This window comes from Semicossyphus pulcher, unplaced genomic scaffold (genome assembly GCF_022749685.1).
Source record: "Semicossyphus pulcher isolate SPU_LCO1_2020_fin unplaced genomic scaffold, fSemPul1.0.p SCAF_12, whole genome shotgun sequence".
NCBI classification, from domain to species: domain Eukaryota; kingdom Metazoa; phylum Chordata; class Actinopteri; order Labriformes; family Labridae; genus Semicossyphus; species Semicossyphus pulcher.
In genome coordinates this window covers 11,504,980-11,531,534 of record NW_027211626.1, presented here as the reverse complement: position 1 = coordinate 11,531,534, position 26,555 = coordinate 11,504,980, and the positions used below count along the sequence as shown (strand labels likewise).

Here is a 26,555-nt window from a genome sequence, read left to right as displayed (position 1 = left end):
AGTGAATTTTCAGTTATGTAAAGTTTTGATTCTGTGCCCAAAGTGGGCCCAAAAAAGAAGGTGTTTCAGGCACACACAAAAAACCCTCCAGCAAGTGCTTCCTGCTATAGGCACAAACTCCTGATGACTTTCCACAACCAAACAGGCCAAACAGACGCGTCCCGGTCGCCTCGTGCCCCTTTGACGCGCGTGACGCGTCAAACAAAAGCTCGCGCCTTCCGACAACTCTTTTGACACGTCTTTGGAGAGGAAATCTTGCGTTAAAGCCATCCCATTTGCTTTGCTGATTGAATGCAGAGCATCAGATTTTCATCAAAGTTCTATTAAGTGAAACATAGGTTGCGGGGCACCGTCTGATTGGAACAGTTTAAATTTTAATTGTGTTTTTAATTTGACATATAGTTGCTGTGAAGAATGACACCGAAACGCCGAGGGGCGGTCGATTTTCTTAATTTCTCCCCGAGGAATTGATGAGTCTATCAGGGCAGTAGATTGGAAAGCCATTAAAACTCAATGGTTAGGTTGTTAATTGGAACTTGATGGATAGGAGCCTGTGGATAGGCTGTACTGATCCAATCTTCCTGACTTTGTGTTTTCCAATAAATTACCCAGTTCATTTCCACACTCAGATTACATAAATTGTACACCTCCAGGGCTCGTGCGCTCTGCTTGCGTTTACAACTCTCTCTCTCTCTCCTCTCTCCCTCTCTCTCTCACACACACACACACTCCTGAAAAAAGAGCAGGCCCCGCTTTCTTGAATGAAAATCGAAACATAATCAACGTTTATACTTAGAAAATTTATTGATATCATTTTCTCTGGTAATTTCCTTATTCTAGAGTTGGACACGCCATACATCATAATACACACGTGTAAAGGGCTCTTTGTTTAATATTTATCGAAGCTTGATTCCCGGATCAAAGCGCCTCATAACTTCATCTGTCTCTCTCAGACCTTTCTCTCCTGCTAAAGATCTTGTTCTGTTATTGCGGTAGGGCGGCCGTGCACCACCTATCATCGTGATAGAGCGCGAGCTTAGACCCGCTGCTTGCTGTGCGCAGGCCTCGTCAGAGCTCTTTGGAACACGCGGCTAAAGGATGAACATTTCCATACTAATAGAGAGAACCGCACACTGCTCGGCCTGTAAAGCCACCTCTGACATACAAAAAAAAAGCAGCGCGTGTAATCCATTCTGTGCAGCACAATAGCAGCCTGTTATGTCCACTATCTCCGTGATGAACTCATCTCACTTTGCTAAAGTCGTCAGAAAGTGACGAAGGCGGCCACGCTGACACAAAGGTCTTTGTTTGAAAAGAGCGGCATATAAAATAAACCCATTTAACTGTCATTGCAGATTTCACGCCTTATGTGTAAGCACCATAAATCCAGCATCCGCCCCGGCTGCCCTCATATATTTGCCCCCCCTTTCAGTAAAGCCTCCCCGGCGTAAGCGTTTTGTTAAGATCGTTAAGCAGCTGCTGGCCCCGCTGCCATGTTGACGATATTTACGCGTGGATCCAGATGCTTCTGTCTGGCTGGGATGATGACGACAGAGAAGCTGCAGCCATCATCATCACCAGCGTCCACGTCGCTTTCTCCCCTTTTCTAGCCTGTCTTTAGAACACCGAATGCCGGTTTGTGTGTGGCTACCGGGAAGGGCGCTGACATGATGATTAAAGCTGACCATTTGTAATGTGTCTGGGGCTCCCTTACAAAGCAGTAAAAGAGGGATAATGTGCCCGAGCACGCAGCTCGAGCCCCGCAGCTGTCCCGCAGCCAGACACAACCACACACACACACACACACATTGAGCATGGGTGGTGGAGGTGGGAGGAGGGTGCTTCTCCTCTCACACTGCTACACACAGACGCGTGCGCGCACTCCTCAGCCCCCACCACCTCCAATCAATTAGTCAATCAATTAGCCGGCCTCCACTCCACGCGCGGTCATCACGAGGCAGATTAGCTCAGTAATGATCAAATTAATTCTTAATCGCAGATAATGGACGCGGAATGAGTTTATTATTTTCAGGAAAAATGAGTTGGGCCTCTGTATTAGTTCCAAGTCTGTGCGCGTGTTACCGTCAGTCACCCCGGTCAATTTAGCACGCGCAGGATAATAGAAAGAAAGACGACGTGACTGTTATTTTGCAAGAGGTCATCCTCAGTTTACTGCTGATTTCCCTGCTTGTATTCATATTCTATCACATAACTACATCTACTTTCCTAAAGACACAATCTGTGTGCACAAGTGAGGAGTATTTCAGGCTCGTGACACATTTAATGGAAATATATAAAGATTTTAATCATCTTCTTAAGGTATGAAATATAGATTTAGCTTTTAAAATTGCATTCCAAAATTCTATGATGAATCAATATAGTTTAAACTTAAGTCTTAATACATTAAAAAAAACATTTTCTAAATGTTCTGAGCTGCACTCTGAGCGCACTTCTTCTTCTCCCCTCTCCCTCTCCTCATCCCGTCTCCAAAACCTTGACAGGAGTTTGAAATTTCCGGGCTTGTGTCCGAGCCTGTGATTGGCCCGCGAGGAGCTTACCTACATGCAAATGAAGCAACGCAGTGCTGCTGCCTCTGATCCAGAGCGTGAGGAGGAGGACCAGGAATACACTCATGTTCCCCGAGCTGTAGAAAAAACACCCTCTACTCCTTTAATGTTAAAACTCCACAATTAAACAGGCTTAGAGAAAAAAACAGAACAGAAGACAAAGGCTGCTTTCGGGTTTCTTTTTTTTACGCACCAATCGTGTAGAAAGCAAATAACGGAATACAAGGGGACAGACAGATTCAGTCAATACTTCAATACTGTTATGAAGCGAGAATGAGCAGCGCAGAAGACAGCGGGAGCAAGTGCTCGTCGGGCCCGATTTCCAGCTTTACCATCCAGTCCATTTTGGGCACGCCGTCCGATGCGCCGCGCTCTGGGACCAAAGAGCTCTCCAAGGGGCCGCCGGCTCCTCCGCGGAGGCGTTCGCTGTCCGTGTCATCCGAGGAGGAGTGCAGCGGCGGGGAGGACTCGGCGGACTGCTTCTGCTCCGACACGGGTCACAGCGAGCACCAAGCGCACAACTTCTCATGTTTAGGTAAGTAATTATTATTATATTATTATTATTATTATTGTTATAGAAATGGGTAAATGAAACAATTGTTGGAGTGGTTAAAAAAGGAATAATTAAAACGTTACATTTCCACGTTTGAGGTTCTTTATTACGGATACAAATGCATGAAAGTAAATCTAATTATTTCTTTTTTTTTTTTTTTTTAAAGACAAAAAATAAATAAATAAGGAGGCCTAGCTGTTTGTTTTTGTTTGCACTTCAGCTCACATTTCATTAGCTTGTGCCTGTGACTGTAACACTCACATGCAGCCCATCCACTCCCACTTGTTCCGTCATGTGCACGCTATCATCGCAGCAGCAGCGGAAGAGTGGAAGGTCGAATAATTAGCCCTCTGTCTTTCCTCTCGTTTCAAATTTAATTGAGCCTGCTAATTGATGAAACATGTTTCTAAAATGGCTGCACTACACGCCGTCAATTGGGCGTTAAATAGAGCGAGATTTAATTAATAGCTTAACTGTACTACAGCGAGCGTACTCGTGCTGAATTGTTTATTTAAAAAGTCACCGGCTTTCAGCAGGAAGTCAGAGTTCACACTCGACGAACTCTCAAACTGAGTATGTCGAAAAAAGTAAAAGAGTTTTACTCAGTCGACTGTAAAAAGCTAGCTTAAATCACACGTTTTATCTGGTATGATGTTAACCACTTCCTTCTCTTCCGGCTCTCGCGCTCAGGACCCGCCAAAGGACTCCTGTCTGGAAATGACGGGCTCGCGCGGCGGCCGCACCTGCCACAGCCTCTGCTGCAGGATTACAAGGAGGAGCGCGAGAGACCGTGTCACCAAATGTCACCTCTGTCGGAGGAGAGACAGTCGGACGGTGCGGACAAGCAGGGCAACTCGGCCAAGAAGAAGACGCGCACGGTTTTCTCCCGGAGTCAGGTGTACCAGCTGGAGTCCACCTTCGACATGAAGCGGTACCTGAGCAGCTCGGAGCGGGCCTGCTTAGCCTCCAGCCTGCAGCTGACGGAGACTCAGGTCAAGACGTGGTTTCAGAACAGGAGGAACAAATGGAAACGGCAGCTATCAGCCGAACTGGAGGCGGCTAACATGGCCCACGCCTCCGCACAGACACTCGTGGGGATGCCGCTGGTTTTCAGAGATAACTCCTTACTGCGTGTTCCGGTTCCCCGGTCTATCGCCTTTCCGACGCCCCTGTATTACCCGGGGAGCAACCTGCCAGCGTTACCTTTATATAACCTGTATAACAAGATCGAGTACTGATAGACTCTGTGTGTTCTCCGCTGCAGTCCACGTAAAAAAAAAAAACACATTCTCATAAATGTCTCCACATAACCGCTGTATAATTATTGTATCACTTTATCTGTTGAGGAAATTCTTATTATGCAGCAGCTGTACGTCTCACAAGAAAGCAATCAAGCTTCCCTAAATGTATAAAATACACCATGTGTATATTAATAATTTTTGTACTTTTATTTTCCCTCTCCTCCCTGCACTGGTTCAGTAAAGGAGCATTCATATCACACAGACGGACTCCACGGGAAATGCTCTTACAGTTTTTATTCACATAGGTTTAATCACAAAGCGTCACTCATTTTATTTCACCTGACGGGAAAACAACACAACTATTCCATTTAAGGGGAAATATCATTCTTTCTATTGTAATTTAGACCTTCAATAATAACCTTCTCGTTCAATAAATTTTCTATTTCAGTGAAAATTGGGCTTGCTTGGTTTTATTTTATGTATTGTTTTTGTGTACTAAAATATTTTGCCTACACAGAAGGCAAAAAGTTAAAGCAGCACTTTTATCCTGGTTAGCTGTATGACTCTCTTTGACACACTAGCTAATTTTGTTATAAGACATCCAACGTGATAATCCATATATTTTAAAGGCTACTGCTTCAGAGCTTCAGGTGTTCTCACCTTTAAACTTGTAGCATCTGCTTTAACCATTGACTATAGCTAGTATAAAACCTGCCGTTTATTTACACATATCATATGACATTCCTGTTAATACCAGTTTACTGTTGGCTGGCACTTCTTACTAATATTGTTACCATCCTATTATACTGTATCGGATATGAGGTTGTAGGCTTTTTAAAGCTGCATTTTTAATTGTAGTTTATGTCTGTACAGGGACAAAATGCTTGCAGGAACACATTGTAAAATGTCATGCAGTAATCCTTCACACTTTAGCTTCCATATCTGTTTGATTCCTTAGCACATTTACCCCTAACTAGAATATCAAACTGTCTTTCAGTTTGCACACACCTTGAAGTCATACTTCGATAGTTAAATTGAATCTAAACAAGGCTAGAAGCTGAATCCTTCAGATTTAAATATAGAGATGGATAATGTCAACACAGAGGCTACAGAGACGTAGAGTTTCAGGCTGGTAAAGAGATGCTGATAACGCCTCTGGGCCGGATCTTCTCTCATTTGAAGTGTGCCTCCAAACATCAGCTCTTATACGTGGAAACGTAACAGAGGCATATTATCAAAGTTCAAGACTCTCATTCATCTCTTTTCTCCATCTGCGAAATAAACAACTGCACAGTTGCACTTTAAATTCTGTAACATTATACAGCATGTGGTAGATTCTCAACAGGTCCTTCACTCTAAGTCTGCTCACTTTGTCGATAAAATATTTCCTAACAGTTAAATAAATGCACATACTAAACACTTACTCCTAAGCACACACACAAACACACACAAATGCCCCGTGCTTGATGGGGAGCGATAAAACCGTGTCATTTCCCAGCTTTTCTTGGGTGTCACATCATGTACAAGGAACCCCCCTCCTCCTCCTCCTCCTCCTCCTGCACCACCACCCAGCCCCTTCTATCTCTCACTGTGTGCTAATGGCTACATTACCTAGCAGAATCATGACGAGCCAGGCTCTGCTGCCCTGCAGATTATGCCTGACCCAATTTCTGCAACAGCCGCCCTGTGTTTCTGGGAAAATGGATAGCGTTAGACAACAGCAGTGATTTATGGGTAACTCCGGCACCGGCGGAGGAGAGGTGAGGTGCAGGAGGATGAATTTGTGACAGATAGGAGAGAGAGGGATGGGAGACGGTAACGCTTATGAAAAGGAGCAATAGCTTTGGTTGAATGAAGCTGTTTATTAGTTTCCAAGTGGTCATTATGTCATCAGGTGTGGCGGCAACGCGCCGCTCTTTTGGATGGATGTTTGCACCCCAGTGACTTGTGGGGAATCTGCATGACCTGTCACCTGAGGATGTTTGATTTACAAGACAGGTAGAGAGAGAGAGAGATGTTGAGCGACATAGAAAAGGAGAGAAAGTGAAAGAGAGGAAGAGGCGGAGAAGAGGAGGGGGTTTCGATGTAACTATGTATCACCGCAATGGCAGGTGTGAATTACAAATTTTAATAGCAGGGCAATGAAAATGATTTGAAGTGGTTTAAACTGCAAAGAGACAGCGACTGGCATGGTGATGAAGATTTGTTGAGATGATGTGTTGTGCCTTAGGATTCATCAAACCTGCCTGCTAAGGTGAAAAGCAAGTGTAATTCACTCTGTGCTATAATTTATGATGGGAGTAATGGAAACTGTGGGCTACACACAGAGAGAGAGAGAGAGAGAGGAGAGGGAGAGGCGACGACAGGGAGCAGCGGGCAAATTGATTCTGTGGATAGTTTTTAGAGCATATTTACAGGATCATAATGAATTGCACTAAAACCTCCAGATACCACATCTTTTACGTCTTGATGTAGATCAAAACTAACTTCATAAAGACGCCGTTAAATTTAAACAAGCTGCAACAACATGACGTCTATCCTAATATTTTAAGCTCCTTTTTTTTTTCTCTACTTAATCTTTTATTTGGATGAGGGCTTCCTTCTACAACGACCTCCCCTCGTATTCACAGCCGTTTGATTTAAAGAGCGTACGTGTTGGCTTCGTATTACAGCCATGAAGTGTAACACCGCCGGCAGATGCACGGCCCCGGGTCCGCCTCAAGACAAGAGTTTTAAAAGCGATCGCGATGCATTAAGCCAGACAACTCTCAAGACCTGTTTGCTCCCTAAATGAATTTGAGGCCAGCGTAACAAGGTTTTTGAGGCAGGCCCTGTCATCCGCCGGCTTTAACCAGCTTCTGTATTTATGGGTTAATGGTTAAAAAGGAGAGCTCGGACCAGAAGTGATTTTTCATGATTCTGGTTTATATCAACTGGAAATGAAGGAGCTGAAGGGAAATTGTGTTTGTAACCCCCTCCCTGCCTCTCCCTCTCCCTCCCAGCCCGCTGCCCCTTCTCTTTGGGGAATATGCTACTTTATCAGGCGAAGGGGAAATGGGAAATGCAACATATGGATAAAAAAAGAACAAATATGGTGAAGTCACAGGTTTGGAAATGATTGGGAACTTTAAAAACACACCCAAAATACCAATGTAAATGGTTAAAACTGGGGATGCACGTTTTTTTGCCGCTATCCGATATTTTCCAACCCTTTTTGCCGATTTCGAAACAGATATATTCGCCACATGTCTAAACATCAAGTCTCCCCTGTAGTGAAATTGATATCATGCCTCCTCTTATTGTAGTGACCAAAAACTGGCATACCGCAGACATCTTGCACCCTTCTTCACACTTGACAGAAGAGGCATTGTACAAAATGTCTGATCACTCACGTTTCTGAGCGCACCTGAATGCATCATGCCCCTGAAACAGGGAGACATGCCCGGACTTGTTTACTGCACCTACTACAGAGACATCAGTGATCGCTGATGGACTCTTTTTATCGTGTATGTGTCCATGAATATGTGAGTTAGTTTTGCACTGATGTTTATGTTACACTTTGGACACGAGTGTATTTGTGGTGCGTTTGATGTTAAATGCGGTGAATTGCCGAGAATGTTAGCTAGTTAAGAGTCGTCATTGGCTCAAGTTTCTGTGACTTTTTAGTCTTTATTTGTATGTTGTTGATAACTTTGCGCAGGCAGTGCGTGCAAACTTGCGCGAGTTAATGTCATACCATTACGTCAAGCTTTTTTAGGGAAACATCGAGCATTTAGGCAGAATTAAAGCGCTGTTTTATCGGCAGAAAATATCGGCAGAAAAATGACATATGTGCCAATGCCGATGCGTCATTTTCAAGCTACTATCTGCAGATATCAATAGCGTGCCGATAATATTGTGCATCCCTTGTTAACACACTAGCTGTGGATAAAAGTTGCTTCTAATTTAGCCAGAAAACGGGCTTCATCGTCACATCAGAATGACCATATTAAATCTAAAGGTCAAATACGAGCAGCTGTGGCTGTCTGAGCCACAATGAAAGCCTTTCCACCCCCTAAACAATATTTAACCAAAATTTCGGATTAGGGCTTTTATGGCAAAATGCATTACACGTCATTGTTAAATTACCAACCATTTCTTGAACTGTCTGTTCTGAAGTGCCATTCCCGGCCCAATATGCATCAAACTATTACAGGCTGGAGAAGTCGGCTTTTACTCCAGAGATAAGTCCATTAGTATTACCTTTGACACAATAATGGATGTGAGATACAATTCTCTGCTCTCCATTTTGTATTTGTAAGGATAATAGGGGGATTATCTTGAAGGCCTTATGCTACACACTCAAGAGTGAGACCACACTGAGCACGGAGAGCTCTGCAACAGTTGTTTTCACATCCTCCCCTCTCTCTCCCTCCGCTCCGAGACCCTCTCAGAAGATAAAGCATGTCATTATTCTATTAAAGACCTACAATTTTTGTAATGGGACTTGCAGCGGTCGGCAGAAGTGCAGGCAGCTTCTTCAATATCCTGGACATTATTTGCTCGTTTAGTTAAATGATGTTTCTAATTCCCTCATAATTACTTGTAATGAGGCTGTCTCCCTCGTTTTGATGCGGCTACATCTTAATACAGCATGGCATTCTTTTTTAGGGATAATTACCTCTCATGAGGCCGGGGGAGCGAGGCTGGGGTTTGTTGTGCGCTGCACACGTGGCAAATTGGCTTGTTTCCTGCCATCTTGTCTTCCTGCAAATTGGTAAATTAAGTTTCTCGGCTGGAGCATTAGAACTGTTAAGTTTGCTTTCTCGGCTCCTTCAAATTATTGGCTTCACTGACAGAGAGAGAGATGGTTGTATATTCCGTGTTTTGTCTTATTTACTTTGTAGGCTTGTTTATTTATGGAGTGTACGACGCGTGATAGGAGAGCTGAATGTTGGAGCGTTAAGGAAAGGGAACAGTAGAAATGATTGGGACGTGTTTTCCAGATCACAGAGCGACAAAAACATCTGCAGGTTCATAAATAACTCTCTTTTAATTTTGATTTAAAGAGCTTAAAATCATTGACATAAACATATAATGTAATGTAATTTTGGGACAAACAGGAATGATCATTTAAAAAGAATTGTACACTTAAATCAGACATGCAAATCAGGTAAATTATTGTTACCATAAAAATCACAAAGTCAGTGAAGCAGGTCGACATTTTTATCATGTTAATGCCATCAAAGGAGACCCGGCAATATTTTTTGTCTTCGGGATGATGAATGAATAAATATGTTATATTTAAAGGCTCAAATGATAAGATTTCACAACACAGAAATCTGATGTATGCACCCCATCTTAAAATGGATTTTCCCCTTCCTGTTTCCCGTCTACCGGCAGACCGTCTGTGTTGTCCCTCTGAAATGATCCAGCTGCCGCACTCCAACCGCAGCCGTCGCTGGGTCGGCTGAGGGGTTTTTATTTCTAAGTGCTGATGTGTCGCAGACAGTTTGGCTCTACAAGGGCCTGTTATACGCCGATTAAAGAGAGGGAAGGAGTGCTCCCGCAGGGCGGCCTTGTACATTTACCCTGACCACAAAAAGGTCTAACGTTTACGCCCCAGCGCTGACATGACCTTCAAACAAGGTCTCTGGGCTGCCCGGTGGATACTGGAACTGTCTGGAGGAGACCTGCAGTGAAACCAACAGACAGACAGGAAGAAATCATATCTTTTCTATCAGGAGTTACCCGTCTGCCATATCCTGTGAAGCTAGAAGATCTGGCTTTTATTGGGACATACGGGAAAGGGTTGTTATTTTTCGCACTTCTATGGCAAAATGTGATTGAGGTTTTGCAAAAGCTTTTTGTCAGTTTCACTAAATGTTGGAACATGATATTAGACGTATCTTTTCTCCATTAAAATCACCTACATTGAACAAACTGACAAACACAAAGAGCCACTAAATAATTCAGGTCCAAATCCAGTCATCAGTCGTCTTTTGGCGAGAGACAAACACATCACTGGCTGTTGTTTTTATTTGTAGCAGCACAGACGGGTTCTCAAGTGATCCTCTGGTCGTTCCCGGGTCAGGGATCTGTTTGTTATGAGATTTGATATTGAGTCCTTGTTAATATGGAGAGTTGGGATCTCTTTGTAAGGACCAAGTGGTCTCTTTCAGCTGCAGGGGGCTGCTGTATAGAGAGATGATCTGTCACTTCAGTGCGAGACTGACTGCTGACCACATAGCCTGCAGCACGGCAGCAGGGAGCACAATGAAAGCAGCACACTATCACCTGACAGCTAATTAGGGATCACTCCCCTGGAAGGGAATACATTCTCTTTGAGGGAGTGAGAGAAGGAAAGCAAGAGGTCGCTGAAATCCGTGTGATGTGTCAGTCAAAGCTACAAGCCACCTGCAGTCTCTGAAGGCGATTCCTCCAAGTGCTGTTATGTTTGGTTATCACTGAAGCAAGATGTTAATCATTCTGGCAGTAAAAGTCAAATGACCTGTTCAAATATAAAGTCTGTCTTGTCTCCCACAGGATTGAATTAAATAAAGAACCTCATGTTTCATCGTTAATGCAAGTCTTATTAAGTCTCCCAGTTCAGCAACCCCAATTGTCCCCAATTCTGTGTGCCAAAGTGTCCATATGTGTGTGCAATGTGTGTGTGTCCATATATGCCCACCCAGCAGTGTGTGTCTATGGTTTATTCGGGAGACCAGGGATTTCTTTGAAAACACATTTGTAACCATTAGTTGAGTGTAAGGTTTCATGTGCAGAGTGCATCCTCTGGACCGGTGTCAGAGTTTCTGCGAGGCTCTGCAGCAGCCTCTCTTGGAGGGACAGTGCTGAGAGTAGGAGGAGGAGGAGGATGGAGGTGGTGGTGGTTGAGGATTGGGAGGAGGAGGAGGAGGAGGAGGGGGAGGGGGAGCACTGGAGCCTGGGCGTCCCACCAGCAATGCATCACGGCAGGCATGGTGTAACCCGAGCCCCCCCTCTGGCCCTGGTGTGGCCTGCCACAGCGCACTCCCACTCGGCCCCCTTTGCACCCCCAAGATGCTTTTAAAGGGATTTGGTCGGCGAGAAAACAACTCTTCAAAAGAATCGTCGTCACATTAGAAAGTAATTAGCCGAGCCTGAGGCCGAGGATTCCCTGACCTGACTAATTCTGCGCCCCTAAACAATCCGTCTTGGTGCTAGGCGGCTGGTGAGGCACGTTCTCGGTGTACTGGGGAGGAGGGATTCCGACAGGGGAGATTCCCATGGTCCTGCAGGTGAACAAACGCTACAGAGGTCATCGGGAAAGGTTACTGTGTAATCCATCTGAGTAACGGTCCGCAGGTAGATTTTAGAGATGTCACAGGTAAATGTTGAATGTAACTGCAGTCAAAGTAGATCGGAGTTGGTCAAATTATTCATATTAAAGCTTGCCAAATAAACTGCTCTTCTGCAGTTAATTCTTGATGATGAATTCAATTAAGAATCTTTAAGATTTAGTGGGAAAAAAAACAGATTAGCTCCTCTGATTTAATAAAGTTGCACTTACATTGAGATGTTTACAATCTAGGAGTCTAACATGGAAGCAGAGCACCACATTACTTTGGCAGATCAATGCAGAGCAACCATTTCAGCACTTGGCCACCTGTTCTTCCAAGCCTGCAGGGCCCAGTGGCAACAACCTTTCCTCTCACTATTAGACAAACTAATCTGATTGGGGAAAAAAAGATGGAGCTGGGGAGTGGCAGAAACTTACAAACCACATGCTGCAGGGTGGGACTCGACACCACCAGTCCTGCCTTCCAATGCCTCTGATGGTTTAAGAGCTGGCTATAGCCTTCAGCATTATGAGGCTAACACATAGTGGGAGGTAGAGTGAAAGAGACAAAGGAGAAGAGAGACAGAACATGTGGGAAATAAACAACTCTGATTTCAACAGATTTTAAAGACCTAATGGTGTGGTTAGACGGGAAAACTTTAAAGTGATGTCTGCCTTACGAACATGTTTCATGTGTGATGGCTCAGTAGACTTCTTTAGCAAAGTGTGTGGATGAATAAAAGTAGGGGAAAGAACTCTCTTCAAAGCCATTAGTTCTGATGTGGTAAGATATTGGAGAATGGGAAGGAAAACATACACTTGTTAAACCAGCAGGACTTAGAAATGGCACTGAGCAATTGGCCAATTAGGAAGTGGTCCGTCATGTCAAACTCATTTGCAAAGGGAAGGCTTAACCCTTAGGGTTCGGAGGTCGGGATCAAAGGGTGTCCCCCATGGGACCGCACAGAGATCCTTGAAGAAACGCTGATCCCAAGCTTTTGTAAAGGAATCTTCTAATTACAATAAATCTCCACTGCAAGGTAAAGACAGGAGTGCTGGGTACAGTGGCTATATGATAGCTCCTGCCCGAGGCCCTGCAGGTCAGCCTATAGATGTCTGGATAGAAGACTGATAGGAGATAGTGGTTGCCACAAGGGTAGTGGCCTCTCATTTGCCCAGGTCAGAACCTCAGAGAGTGATCACAGCTTTGGCGGCTCAGGCTGACCAGCAACCTCTGAGCCTTCGTAGCCTCTGGTGTGTAACCGGGTCTTTGACCTTGCCCACAGATTAGTATCAGTATCAGTATTAGTACTGGATTTAACTCTTCCATTCTTAGCCCTCTTTCTTCCATTGTCTTGTTTTCTCACAAAGGGGTGTCTCGGTTGGCGTCTTCTAAATGGGGCACTCTCTTTTAATTGAGATTTTAGCCTTCTTCTTCTGTTGTGATTGGTACAATTTTAACAGAACTTTAAATTTGTGTTCATGGCAATCTCGTTTGCACAAAATTAATTGCTATTTGGTGTACTTACACCTGAACTCCCAAACATTTAGATATTCTGTTCCTTTTGGAGGGCATACCGCAAGAACTTGGTGGGGGAAATCAAGGACTACCTCTTAAAAAGACACCAATAAGACCAATTATTTGACCAATCATGGTGAGGTTAAAACTGGTAGGGAGGATTTACCTTGACTTGGGAAAGACTAAGTGTACTGTTACACTTTTGGGCAAACCATTACCCAACATGATGCCAAAGAGTGGACACCATGATGGCCGTGGAGGTCAACGGCTGTATGTTCAACTGTGCTTTACCTCACATTGAATCTCGCTTGCAGAACAACCTTCTTTGTTCCCGCTCTGAGCAAAGCTGTATGTCACTCTCTGTGCTTCTCAGCCGGCTCTACTGTCGGCCAAAGGGGGAGGAGAGAGGAAAAGGAGGGGAGACTAGTAGTTTGTTCTTCCTGCAATTAGCATTCACGGTTAGCTAAGCAGAACTAATGCAGCGAATCTTTGAGTCTCACGTTACCTGTCCTCCACTGCCGGAGTACCTGCAGGCCAGATTAAACTGTAGCGAGATGACAAACCCCCCGCGTGTATCCATTACAAGCCTTTTATTACGAGCAGTGTTATTGGTAATTCCCTTTGAATGGCCACGACAAAAACTATGCAAAGGCTAAGGTGGACTTCAAAAAAACAGGATACCGCATGGGTGTGGGTAATGTGCTAGTGATACTGTAATTGTGAAAACAAACTCAGAGGGAGAATTACGCCTCCATTGGTGCGGCTTTGTTTGGCAGCAATGATGGAAGGCGCAACTCCCAGCGGCACATTTTCATCTGCCCTGTTTTAAGTGACGGGCTTCCCATGACAACAGTGAGCGCTGTCACATGTCAACACAAGAGGCATCGGCCCTCAAACGCCAATCCTTCTTTCCTCTCCAGTCATATTTTACAGCCCCACTCGCACAGATATCTTTTATATTACAATTACTTAAAGGCCTTCATTGAAATGTTCAGTGCTGCCATTTTGAATAAAACTTTTGTGAATGACAGGGTCATCTCCGGTATGTTCTTTGGCATCTAGGTCAAGACTGAATGATCTCATGACTCCCTTTTCATCTGGGACAGGATGAGGGCTCACCGTGTCACCTTTATGGGATGTGGATGAAAGTGCAATGATCTCATGAGTCTTAAGTGACAGAAAAACACGGCCACTTAGTCGGCCTTGTCACGCAGTGCCAAGAAACCGTTGCAGTATGATTTGCAGCTCCAGGATTTGGGTTTTATGTTGATTGCCTTTCTTTTTCTGCGGTTAAATACGCCAATATCCAGCTGGATTAAAACTTATGAATTGGTGAGTAAACCAAAAAAGTTTGGTAGCTTTATTTAGTGTTGTAACTCTCATCCATATTTTGTCCTTGTCTCCTTCCCAGTGTGTTGATTTTCTGTTTATCCTGGGCTAATCATTATCAGTTCTCTGAAGTGTTGTCTTATCAGTTACAAACAGGTACAAGCAGCACAAGTGCTCCCAATTGATCCACTAAAGACTCCCACCCAGTGATGGGGGCCACTGTCTGGTCACACGGAGCCCAGGGAAGACACTGCTCATAATCAATAAGTCTTCTTGTGACACTGGCTCTGCTGAAGTCTGCAGCTGAACGTGGGAGGCCTTGTAAGAAATCATTGAAGTAGAAGTGATACTCCGTGCAACAGTGCTGCTGCATTGATGATTTTAATTACATCAGTTGTTTTCAAGAGATTTGAAACCAAACCGGCGCCAATATAATTTCAATCCTAACTATTGGATTTAATCAGGATATATTCTTGATTGTCCGAGCTTCTGCAGGTGCTGAAATGACCGCATTGCAATTCTACCATCCATAATTGTTAGAGACAAAAATGTGCTGTTTGGGTAAAAAACAAAACAAAGAGTGGTCGCAATCAATGCACAGTAATTTCTAGAAAAGGTTGAGGCACATTGAACCAAATGGGTAGGGACACTTTTATTTAATTAGCATTGGATTTATGTGTTAAGGTACATGTTTTTAGCAGAAAATTGATAATGTTGCTGGGCAGCTCACAAAGCTCTTTGGAGGGGAATTACAGGAGGTTCTCATTGCGGCGTTTGAATTACTGCAGGGCTTTTATTTCCTGGTGGACACAGTTTGAATTTAACTTACTGCTTTAGTTTAAACCTGAATTGTCTTAACTAAACACACATTTTTCGGCCCGTATTAGACAGAAATATTTCATGAATATATTTTACATCAAGACTGAGGTAAAACTCCCAAGTGCTTCTCACTCTAATCTCTCTGTTTGTATCACCCCGTCTCCTTGTTGAACTGCAGCTACTTGCCTCTACTTGATGTCCAATCTAAATAAAAAAGATTGTAATATAATAAAGCACCCATAGTCCCTACTTATACAGTACTTATTGAGTGGAACATTGAGATTTATATAACTCCTCTCGATGAGAGAGAGAAAAGGGAGAAAAGGAGAAAAAGAGGGAGAGAGAGTTTCTCTATGATTGCGAGGGGGGTTTAAGGTTACCGACTAATTTCCCCCGTCGTTACCTGCCGACAGATCCACATCCGGTCTCCTCAGTGTTTTTCAACAGGGAACAGTACAATCTGTTATACTGTAGTGATCATCAGCTCTTCCTCGACCAATGATTACCAGTAATTACCTGTTTTTCTCTCCATCCATCCCTCCCTCCTCCTCCTCCTCTCTCCCTCTCTCTCTTCCCCTTTCTCCCTTGAGCTATTACCCTAACTGGCTGTTGTGGAGCAAAGAGGAGGTGTGCAGAGAACAAGGCAGGCTTTTATGGACTCCCCACCAGCGCCACTCCACACCGCTCCATTTTGAAATTATCGGGTCCCCTTGCTTTTGAAGTCTCTGTAAGCGCACCCTCCTATTTACGAGATGGCTATGTACTTAAAGGTCACAGATTGATCAAGAGGTCCTAAAGATGGCCTTTTCCCTGAAAGCACCGCAATACTGTGGCTTCCACGGGCCACATCTGTGGGAGAAAGAGGGAAAATAAAATGCATCACTCCCCCAAAGTCAGGCATATTCAGACTTTAATGTACAATTCCATTTACCCTGGAAAATGCCACAATTGAGTATGGAATTCACAATGAGCACCGCAATTTATCAGTGCTTTTTTGTCCATTTCTGTTGGCTCAGGCTTAAGCATATTTTACCTGCTGATTACCCGCAGGTCATTTCATAAATGTGTCAGACTCTAACTTTTGTTTGAACAGGAGACCTTTGATACATTGTCTTGTCTATTTTAAAAATGTGTTTGACACACACACAAAACAGGCAGCATCAATATTTTCACAGCGTTTATGCTGGAAAATAACGATGATAAGCCGGCAGTACACTGAAACCCATCGGGGCTCACTTAATAGAGATCGATGTTTATTTGAAGATACACTATATTTATTCATTCTTTGTACATATTTATGTGTAATGTTTTTATGTTTCAAATATATATTTGTTTTATAATGAAACACGTGATTTGTCTCAATAATTATCAAGATATGTTGTTAATATAAGACGCATTTGTGTAATGACAAAAACATCGTCTCTAATCTGTATTTGTTCTGCTTTTAAAGGTAATATCTCAAAGATTTTCATTTAAGTAAATGTCTGTTAAGTCACTATCTATCACTGAATGAGGTAACACAATGGTGATTGAGCCTATGGCCCACTGATGAAAGCCTTTGCATTTGCAGTATATAGTATTATTATAAACTGGGTGTCTGTGGCGACATTCACGGAACAAAATCACAAGCGGCGCCCAGTTAGAGACGCGTTTTCCATCACCCAGCAGTGGTTGGTCTGTCAGAGAGGGTAGGCGGAGGTAAGCGGCTGCTTTTCTGGTTTCTGCAAGTGTTGCGAGTAAACAGTAATCTACTATGGCTGAACAAACAAAGAAAAGATGGATGACTACAGATACAACTTCAAAAATAAGTGAAAATCCAAAGAAAAAGAAACAAATTTGACGCTCAGATGAAGGCAAACAGTCTACAAAAAATCAAGAGTTACAACCGGAGCCAACCGTGGACGTCTGGTTAAATTTGAAAGTCTACTCGCAGAATGACCGTTTATCGCCAAAGGTGCCGCCATAGAGCCCGAAACTGAAGTCTTCGAGATTGAATCTTTAACAAGGTTTTTTAATTTCTATTAATGCGTTTTTCAGACAAGAGAATAAACACACATCACGTGACTCAGGTTAAGTATCTGCTCATTAAAACTAAGAAAATAACCAGTTGCTTTTATGCACAGCCTTGACTTTGTGCAAGATGTCCCAGTTCATTGTACTACATTCATTTTAAGTTAAACCATTCGATTACTCTATTCTAATACCTGTCAGTGAAAAATCCCGACCATGGTGTACTTTCATCAGGGACTAGAACTTGTATCATTACAGCCCTTTGTGTCTGGTAACAAATAATACTGGCTCTTTTTACTGGACTGTCCCAAACATGTTAAAATGTCTCTTTGAGTGTGCACACATCACGAGCATGAAATAAAGCCTCATTTTTTGTATATATATGTACCAATATATAAAAGGCTACAGTGTCTTCAGACCTCACTGGGTCTTTTTCTCTTTATATATATATAACCGTTAAAACTAAACATTTCTATATGTTGCTAAACTATGTTATAATCTAATTGTAATACAACATTTCCTGGCTATAGTATCAAATAAAGATGTATTATTATTATTCAAAGGGCGGGTGTGCAGGACTTTATGTTGCTGTACATCATTTCATTTAAATATGGATAGCAAACTGAGCAGTATTGATGAACTAAGAGAGACAGAGAGAGAGAGAGAGCTGTTGCCTTGATTCAGCTGTATATTACTTTAACCAATGTAATCCCCTGAATCAGAGTGTTTGTCTGGGACTCACTTGCTCAAAACACCAATGTGTCAGCGCAGAACAAAGCTGTACAAAAGCACACAGGCCTCATTCATCATAGGGTCCCAAACTAAACTCACTCTGTTATTATTATTGATAGGCAGTGCCTTCAGCGTGGCTTATTTATTAGCCAACTGGGGATGAATGGGAGACGGCCAGGCGACATGTACGACGCCAATTTGACCCTGTGTGTTTTTAAAATATGCACGCCGTGAACACCAGGCCGGGCGAGTTGGCAGCAACGCAGACTTTGAGAATGTATTGATTGCATCGCTCGCCGATAATATGATGCATGTCACATTTGACAACACTGTAAGAAGAGGGGTCAGAGCGTGAGGACTAATGAAACTGTTTTTAGAGGGGTGGGTGGGTGGGTGGGGGGGGGCAGAGAGATGGATGTTGTTTTCTACAACATTAACCTTGCAAATGGCTGCCAGAGAGCAGCGATGCCTCACACGCACACACACACACACTCGCTGTCAACTCTGGCAACTTCCTCATGGTTGACATTAACACCAAGACAAACATCTCCAACCATTAAAAATACCTGTACGCATGCAGGGAGCTCAAATGAAGTCCAAATAAATGAAAATCTTATTAGCATCAAAACAGCGCTCGTGGCAAAAACACGGCGTGATTTGAAAAGTGTTCCCTGTGCTGTCCGCGCGTGGGGATGACGGATGAGGTGAGGACGCTGCAAAGGGATCGGTGTGGAGCGATGGGTGCGGTTGGGGGTGTTGGGGGAGCGGCTGCGTGAGAGTTAAATCCCTGCAAAATGAGTAATCTTACATAATAATATCCTCATGTGTCTTGATAAGAGCAAACCCGCAACAAGCCGACAGCATCCGTCAGCGCGGTCTATGAAAACCTACTAACAACGTTATGGATCCTGAAGGCAGCTATTGCCCCTGCAAATATGCTCTGTGAACCCCTAATTTGGCAGCTATATCTTCTTTAACGACACCATTACCAGCGGCTATCACCATAACCGCATCCGCAGCAACAATCCTCACAAAAGCCGTAATGTGAAAGCACATTAAAGATGGCTCCCGTGGACTCGTATTGGAGCGCCGCTGTGCTGTTACACACATGAACAGGCTACAAAACCCACACAACCGCGGGCATTAAATTGCCTCCGCTGACTACATTAGCTATCTGGTATTGTTTTAACTGGGAAGTAATTAACTGACTTGGTCAATAGGTGGGATGGAGAGCCAGTCTGGGAGGTGGTTATAGGTCCCCGGAGTCACGGCTGGGGGTGAGAGGGCATGACAGAGCTCATCTATCCAAACTCAATGACCTGACAAACCCTCCACTAAGGGCTCACACTCGTATTAATTATGGATGAGCTCAGAAAGACTTTATTTTGAAAGGATTCATAGATTCAAGGAAGTTTATTGTCACTCCAGAACATGAGTACATGCGAGGAAGGAAATAAAAAGAAACTGTAGAATTTGAGTAGAAAACAAAAAACTTTAAGTAAAAAAGCATAAAAAATTAAAGATAGCACAATAAAAAATATACCGATAAATACATAAATATGAGTAAGACGACTGCAGGTAGAGCTGCTTCCCACATTGAATCATACATATTTGCGTCTACTTGAGAGCCAGACTGCCCATGTATGCATGTTTATTCCAGAGTGCATCTTTGAACGTGCGCGGCCGTGTAGGTGTGTGTGTGTGTGTTAATCAGACGAGCCGAATGCGCTCCCTTTTTATTTTTTAGCACGCTCCTACGGAAAAGGCGAGCTTGCGGATCGGTAAATGGCTCCCTCCGCTAATCATCTCTGCTGTAGCAAGGGAAAAAGGGAGAGATAAATGTTTGAGTGGAGAGGTTGAGGGCGTCTCTTTTCAGACCTGCCCCTACTGTCTGCGAATAAAAGCCTGAAAAGGAGCCACAACGACAGGCTAGAAGTGAGTCCGACTCGGGCTTTGAAAAACGCTGCCTCTTCTCCGGGCCTTGGTGCTAATGCATCTGACTCAAAGGCTGTAAGGCAGAGAGAGAGGGAGAGAGAGAGAGAGAGAGACGGGAAGAAAGAAAAAAGAGAGAGACAGGGAACTGGTGCTACAGAGGACAAAGAGCTCCAAGGTGTGCACTCGGTATTCAGTAATTGGTAAAAGAAGCTTCATTTCTTACAGTGATTTCCTGTCTTTTTACCGTCTCTGACAATCCTGATGCTTTTAATAGGGGTATGAGTAGGGGCTATTCTGTTCACCAACACCCCGAGTCCCCCCCCGCCCCCCTCCCCGAACACCAACCTGTCTGGCTGCTCAGCCTGACCACCCCTCCCGTCTCCTTCTCGCCTCACAAAATGGAAAAAAAAAAAAAAAAAAAAGCATTAACCATATTCTTTCTTTCGTTCTCTCTCTTTGAATACCTCAAAAACCCTTTAGCTTTAATCATTTCTGGATCAGGCTCAGTCCAAATAAGCCAAGCCATTTTCTGCACTCAATTACTCCCTTAACAGCATCAAAAAGAGAAAGGATTCAGGTATAGTGAGGAGAGAAAGAGGGTGAGAGGGAGAAAATTGTGAAGCATCTTCATCCGCCGAAATGCTTTGAATGCTTGGAAAGGCTTTCTTTTTTAATGAAAAACCAGTAATAAGAGATGGTTCTGACTATAACAAAATGTTTACTGTCTGTGAGCTAGCTGTGAGCTCTTCACTCTCCCCAGATAAACCGTTGAAGAGGGAGAGGGGGAATAAAGGCTTGAAGAAATGGGCCTCCAAATTACTACATTTTCGCCGAATCCTGCTTTCATTACCAAGGAAAATATATCTGAAGGTACTTCACTCCGAAAGGTATTTTAATAATACATTACTTTTCTCATAACTACTCTTAACCTTTAAATACAATGCATTTTGGATGAATGCAGCTGTCACGGCTTGGTGTTCAGATAATGAGACATCCGACTCTTATTTACTGTTGTCCGCCTCAGCCGAAGGAGATATCAGGCATTGTGCTGCGAGTCTGCCTCCTATGCAGTCATATATATACCGTCTATACCGCAAGTCAGACCAAACTACAAATATTCTCTGATGGGCCTGAATGAGGTCACAGCTCCATCCAACGCTTCTGGGTGTTTCATAAAATGTATGCAGGAAGTGCATCTAAATAGGTTGCTCTTTTTCATAAAGTAGCACTCAATCCATAAGCACGGGCTCCAGGCTTCAAAATGCTGCCCTGTTTTTCCTCATTGCCCAAATTGCCCACATTGTTCTAAACGGCCGCCAGTAGATACAAATCAAGTATGAAATGTGTGAACACCAACAGAGGTCAATAAAGCATGTCCACAGTAATATAATGTGATTGATTTTTCTCTGCAGCTCTTTCCATACGGGATTCTGCTCTGTGCACATTGCCGATGATTACACAAAAACTGCTGATGGTTAATCATAATGGCTCAGGGTGAGCACTTTACTTTGGTGCTCCCTCCTTCTCGTACCGTGCGCTCATTTCCCCTCTTAGCCAGCCGATGGTCAGTGAGGTCAACGTGACACACATGCATCCCAAAACGGCATCGACAGACAGGGGCGAGAGTGGAAGCCGCTGATTCAACGCTGCACCAAGAGCCTCTATACTGGCACCAGCGGTTTCTCTCCACAGTCTCTCATTATATCAGTAGTGCTGCGGCAGGTGCTGGGGTCGAACACTGAGAGCAGGGCGGCCGCTTTTCTAGGGTCCTCAACAGAGAAATAATATCTTTGTCTGCCAGAGGAATGCAAACAGTAAACAGAGAAAGTAAACAGGTAGACGTGAACCTCTTGTGTTGCAGTAAATACTCAGGTTTGGACCACCGAAGGAACAGTTCCATGAAGTGTCAACATATTCAGCTAGAAGCAACTTTTTAGTGTTGTGCAAAGCTGGATCTCTAACGCCGTATTCTTGCCAGTATGTTACAGAACTTTGTTGTCCTGTGTCCTCTTCTTGGCTTAGTTTATTTGCAAACCAGACCAGACCAGACGTAACCAACATGATGCATGGATTGCCTTGGTATGGACAAATACACCAGTTTCTACTAATGCTGGTGTTGGGTTTTCCAACGCCAAAGCATGGGCATGGAGATCCATCATCTCGGCCTCCATAGTCCACAATCACGTTGTCAAGGCGTGGCGCAGAACTGTTCTGTAGCACCAGACAAACTCAGCTTAATCCTGTATTGTCCTCCATATTCCAGCATGGGTTCTGCACAATTGTTCTGATGCACTTCGGTCACTCTTGAATGGATGTCATGGCAGTGAGTCGAATCACTTTAACCACTGGTTTGCGGGATTGTCAAGACTAAGACGCATCTCTAAATATCTGAATGGAATCAAGTTCCAAATATGAATGAAAATCGCTTTTTTAAACGCTCTGTTCATGGCCCAGACTTTCCAAAATCAATCTGGATACGACCTGAATCTGCCAAAGAACAGTCTGAACAAAGCCCTTGAGTCTGGAAGTTAACAAATCCCTGATGACCACACACATTCTTCCCCCAAATTACAGAGGATTACCAGAGAAATACTGTTCTGCATTGGGCTTTAATAGGTTACTTTTGGCATCAAAGTGGGCGAAGAGAAGTTATGCATCGAGGGCTGTAAAAAGAAAAAGGCCTCTGCAATACCTCTGCAGAGCACCTCTTAAAAACATACTCAAAATTATAGCTCTGTTCTTTGCTAAGATGATCATTTACAGCACATGAACAAAGCTGCCAGCTATCTAGGGTGTTAATTAAATCTAGAAGCCCTTTAATGCATTTAAACACCCACTTTATATTTTGCACTTTTCATCTGGCCACAACATATTTGTGCCATTCCCTTATTAAGCTCTTTCAAGAAGAAAATCCAGGCCAAATGAATGTTCACAGAAAAGAACAGAAGCTTTGACTCTTAATGGGCACGTTAGCTCAGCAAAGTCGCTAATGGACGATGCTAATTATTACAAGCTTGGAAGGCCTCACAAAGGAAGCAGATCAATACGTGATGTGATGGGGCTCCGCTCATTCATAGACGTTGGATGATGACATTCGCTTGAAACATGGCACTAGACAAGAGTACATTGTAGGGTCGGGGACGGGGAGGGAGACGACCAAGAGTGTTCTGCTCTTTCATTTCCAATGCGTTGGCTCAAAGAGGATACCGAATGCTTTCATAAAGGCAGACAACAGGCGAGGGGAAGAGCAATGTGTGCTGGTGGATAAAGGAAAACAAGAGCGTCTCGGTCTTAGTGAATAGGGTTGTACTGAGAGGTTAACAGGTAGTCTCTGCAGTGGAAAGTGGCGGAAAAACTGTTGAAGAAAACTTTGTAAACCAGGGTTAGGGGTGGGAGCAGAATCATTATTCACAAGATATACTGTGTTCCTAAATACGTTTTGAAAATATAACTTCTTCCAGTAATCCACCAAGTATTTGTGCTTGCAAACTAAAATTTGGTGTCATTCACATGATTGTACAATACATCAGCAATAAGCAGATAAGAAGATGAGTTCTGAATCACAACCATTTGTGCAAAGAAAATGTTATGCTAAAACACAATGTTACAATTTCATTTAGCAGATGCTTTTGTCCAAAGCGACGTACATCTGAGAGTTAATACAACACAAGCAACGATCAAGACAGGAGGGAACGAGGTCAGCAAGTGCCAACAAACAGCTTCAAGTGTGATCGAACACAGGTGCCAACAGGCAGTGTATAGGGCATTTTTTTTTATATAATAATCATCAGCAACATCAAAAAGATCAGTATAGTGATCATTATCATGATCATAAAAATCCTAGTCAGCATAAACTACATCCTCGATGTCGTCATCATCAATAGCGTCAATATCATTAAGTGCAGAGGTGTTCATAAAGAGCTGGGTCTTTAGCTTCTTCTTAAAGGTGAAAGGGACTCTGCAGACCGAATGGAGTTCGGTAGCTCGTTCCACCACCGGGGGACTACTGAGGAACTACTGAGTCTAGTTAGCGACTTAGGGCCTTGTTGTGGTGGGAGTACCAGGCGCCTTTCATTGGCGGAGCGTAGTGGGCGGCCGGGAGTGTAGACCTGGATGACGGCGTTTAGGTAGGCAGGAGCCGTTTTTGTTTTGCCAGTGGAGGGATATGAGCAGTGGAGCGACATGTGCCGTTTTGGGTTGATTGAAGACCAGTCGCACTGCGGTGTTCTTGATCATCTGCAGAGGTTTCGAATGTGCTCGCAGGAAGGCCTGCCAGTAGGGAGTTGCAGTAATCAATGCGTGATATTACGAGAGCCTGTAGCAGCAGTTGTGTTGCATGCTCTGGAAGGTAGGGTCTGATCGACATGAAATCGACATGACCGAGCAATCGAGGCCACATGAACTTTAAAGGTTAGCTAGTCTTCAACTATGACACCCAGGTTCTGGGCAGACTTAGTGGGTATGAGTTCAGTTTGTCCATTCAGACCCAACCTACAGAGGCCTGATTATCTGCTTAAGTAGCTTATTGCTTAATCACAATGTACAAGTCAAATGATACTATAATTTGTGTTTTAGTGTTTGAAATTCAGTCGTCTGTTGAAGACACTGCAGATAAGTGCAATTTCCAACTTAAACTTGAACAAAACTACATTCAAACTATAGATAGATTGGAGCTATTAATACTTCTTTAATTTATGTTGTTTAAAGAAAGCGTAGGCAACTTTGTAGGTAAAAAAAAAAGTACCCGTGCAGAAAAAGTCCTCAAAAGGGGGTTTGGAAGAGGAGCCAAGCGATTGTCTTGGTTCAATATCAGATAAACTAGCTGGCTTGTTTTAGCTTGTGCAAGGCTCATGCGCAATGATTGCAAGGGCAGAGTGCAAGTATGTTGGCAGCTAGGTAGATTGACTAACAGGTAAGCCATCCAATCATTTCACTTGGACTAAATGAACTTATTACAGGCCTGTGGCAACCACAGATTCTAGGTTTTACTGACATTATATTTACATATTGCTATTGAGATGTAAAGATTTCAACCTATCTTACTGTGTAAGTCTAGTGTAGCTTTTTTCACATGAGCTTGACTTGTGCTTTATATTATGCGGTAGACCTGAACAGGACAAAGCTTGTTGGACAATTCTGTGTCATTGTAATCTGTAATACTAGTCCTAAGGCCAGATCATTGGTAGGTGTGTCATGGGCATGAAGCCAAAAAGGCAAGTGAACATTCAAACTAAAACATCTGAACAGGTAACAGGATCCCCCACAACTTTGGGGCTAATTTGGACACAGCGTGGCACACTTTCTTGGTGCAATATCCTGCTGGACTCCCTCCTCCTTCCTTCTCCTCCCCAGAGAGACCCATTGATGCACTGTCTGGTGAGCCCTGTGTCTCCAGTATCAGGATAATTCCAGGAGGGATTGGTTTTCCCATGTTACCTTGTAGTTTGGAGCCCTGTTCCTGCCCCTTCCTAATTCTCCCCGCCTTAACTTCCCAATGGCACTGGGCATGACCAGCGGACAAGGGCCTCTTTGTCTCCTGTTTGAGGCAGGAATTGGAAGACATGGAGTCGCTGAAATATATGAGGATGCTTCACTACCTCTATCAACAGCATGCATTTGTAGCATTCTAAATAACATGTAATATTTAGCATATAAAAGCAGAACATTGTTCCTGTTCACCTTGAAAAACCATGTGTTTGATCTTCCAATCTCCCAAAGCTGGAATTTGCTGGGAATCCCCTCAGCACCATCATTCAAATAAGATGTATATTAAACAGATCTTATCTCTTTACATACCCTCTTATCTAATCAAGCTGTAACTTTGATCTTCCATTGTGTGCTTATTGGCGCCCGTTTGGCAAAAATGATGGTATCTTGATCATGTCTCCATGTGTTGCTGTTTGTCAGAACAGAACTAGTGCCCTTCTGTTATTTCCTGTATTTCTGCCTTTACAAGTTATTGCTAGTCGTTATTGTGCATGCCCCGCCCTGTCCCATACACATGTGAATTGTATTTTGACCTTGTTGTACCTAATTCATAATACGGTACTATCTGAAACATTATGCTGGTTTGTACAGAAGGTCCTTTGTCTTGTTCGTGTTGGGACTTGTGTTCTACTAGAAAAGTAAACTATGATTGGCTCAGCTTATTTTTTCCCTATCCTTTTAACTGTGCTAAACCAAAAACAGAATTTACACAAGCAAAATCAATACTTTAACAACTGAGGAGGGTTGGACTTGCACATTATTATTTCATCCTTAAGGTAGCGTGTACGTATGAGCACAAATAGAGCAATCATACTCTTACAAAACTGTGCACTATTCACCAAAATGAGATTTAGGCTTCCTGTGACACTGGACATCTCTTTCATCCAGCCCTCCTTCCCTCTTGCCCTGAAATAATGCCATGAGAGCTGCCTCTACAAAAGTTCCCAGCGCACAGGCAATTCTTATTTTCCTTTCATTGTCCCTGCCGGACAAGACAAACAAGCAAACAAGGCTTGAGAGCGCATCATTTCATTTCCATATAGATGAAAAGTGTGCAATGAAA

The 26,555-nt window shown here is 43.5% G+C and overlaps 1 protein-coding gene across 1 annotated transcript; it reads left to right on the top strand.

Annotated features, from left to right (window-relative positions):
- The first annotated feature begins 2,840 nt into the window (after positions 1 to 2,840).
- Positions 2,841 to 4,762, top strand: hmx2 (H6 family homeobox 2). Its single transcript, XM_069659174.1, has 2 exons — positions 2,841 to 3,102; positions 3,811 to 4,762. Exons 1-2 carry the CDS (start codon positions 2,841 to 2,843, stop codon positions 4,356 to 4,358), a joined length of 810 nt encoding a protein of 269 aa, XP_069515275.1. The 3' UTR covers positions 4,359 to 4,762.
- Positions 4,763 to 26,555: the final 21,793 nt, after the last annotated feature.

Coding starts and splice junctions, on each gene's coding strand:
- hmx2 (XM_069659174.1), top strand. CDS start 2,841: ATGAGCAGCGCAGAAGACAGCGGGAGCAAGTGCTCGTCGGGCCCGATT. Junction 3,103..3,810: donor GCACAACTTCTCATGTTTAG/GTAAGTAATTAT, acceptor TCTCGCGCTCAG/GACCCGCCAAAGGACTCCTG.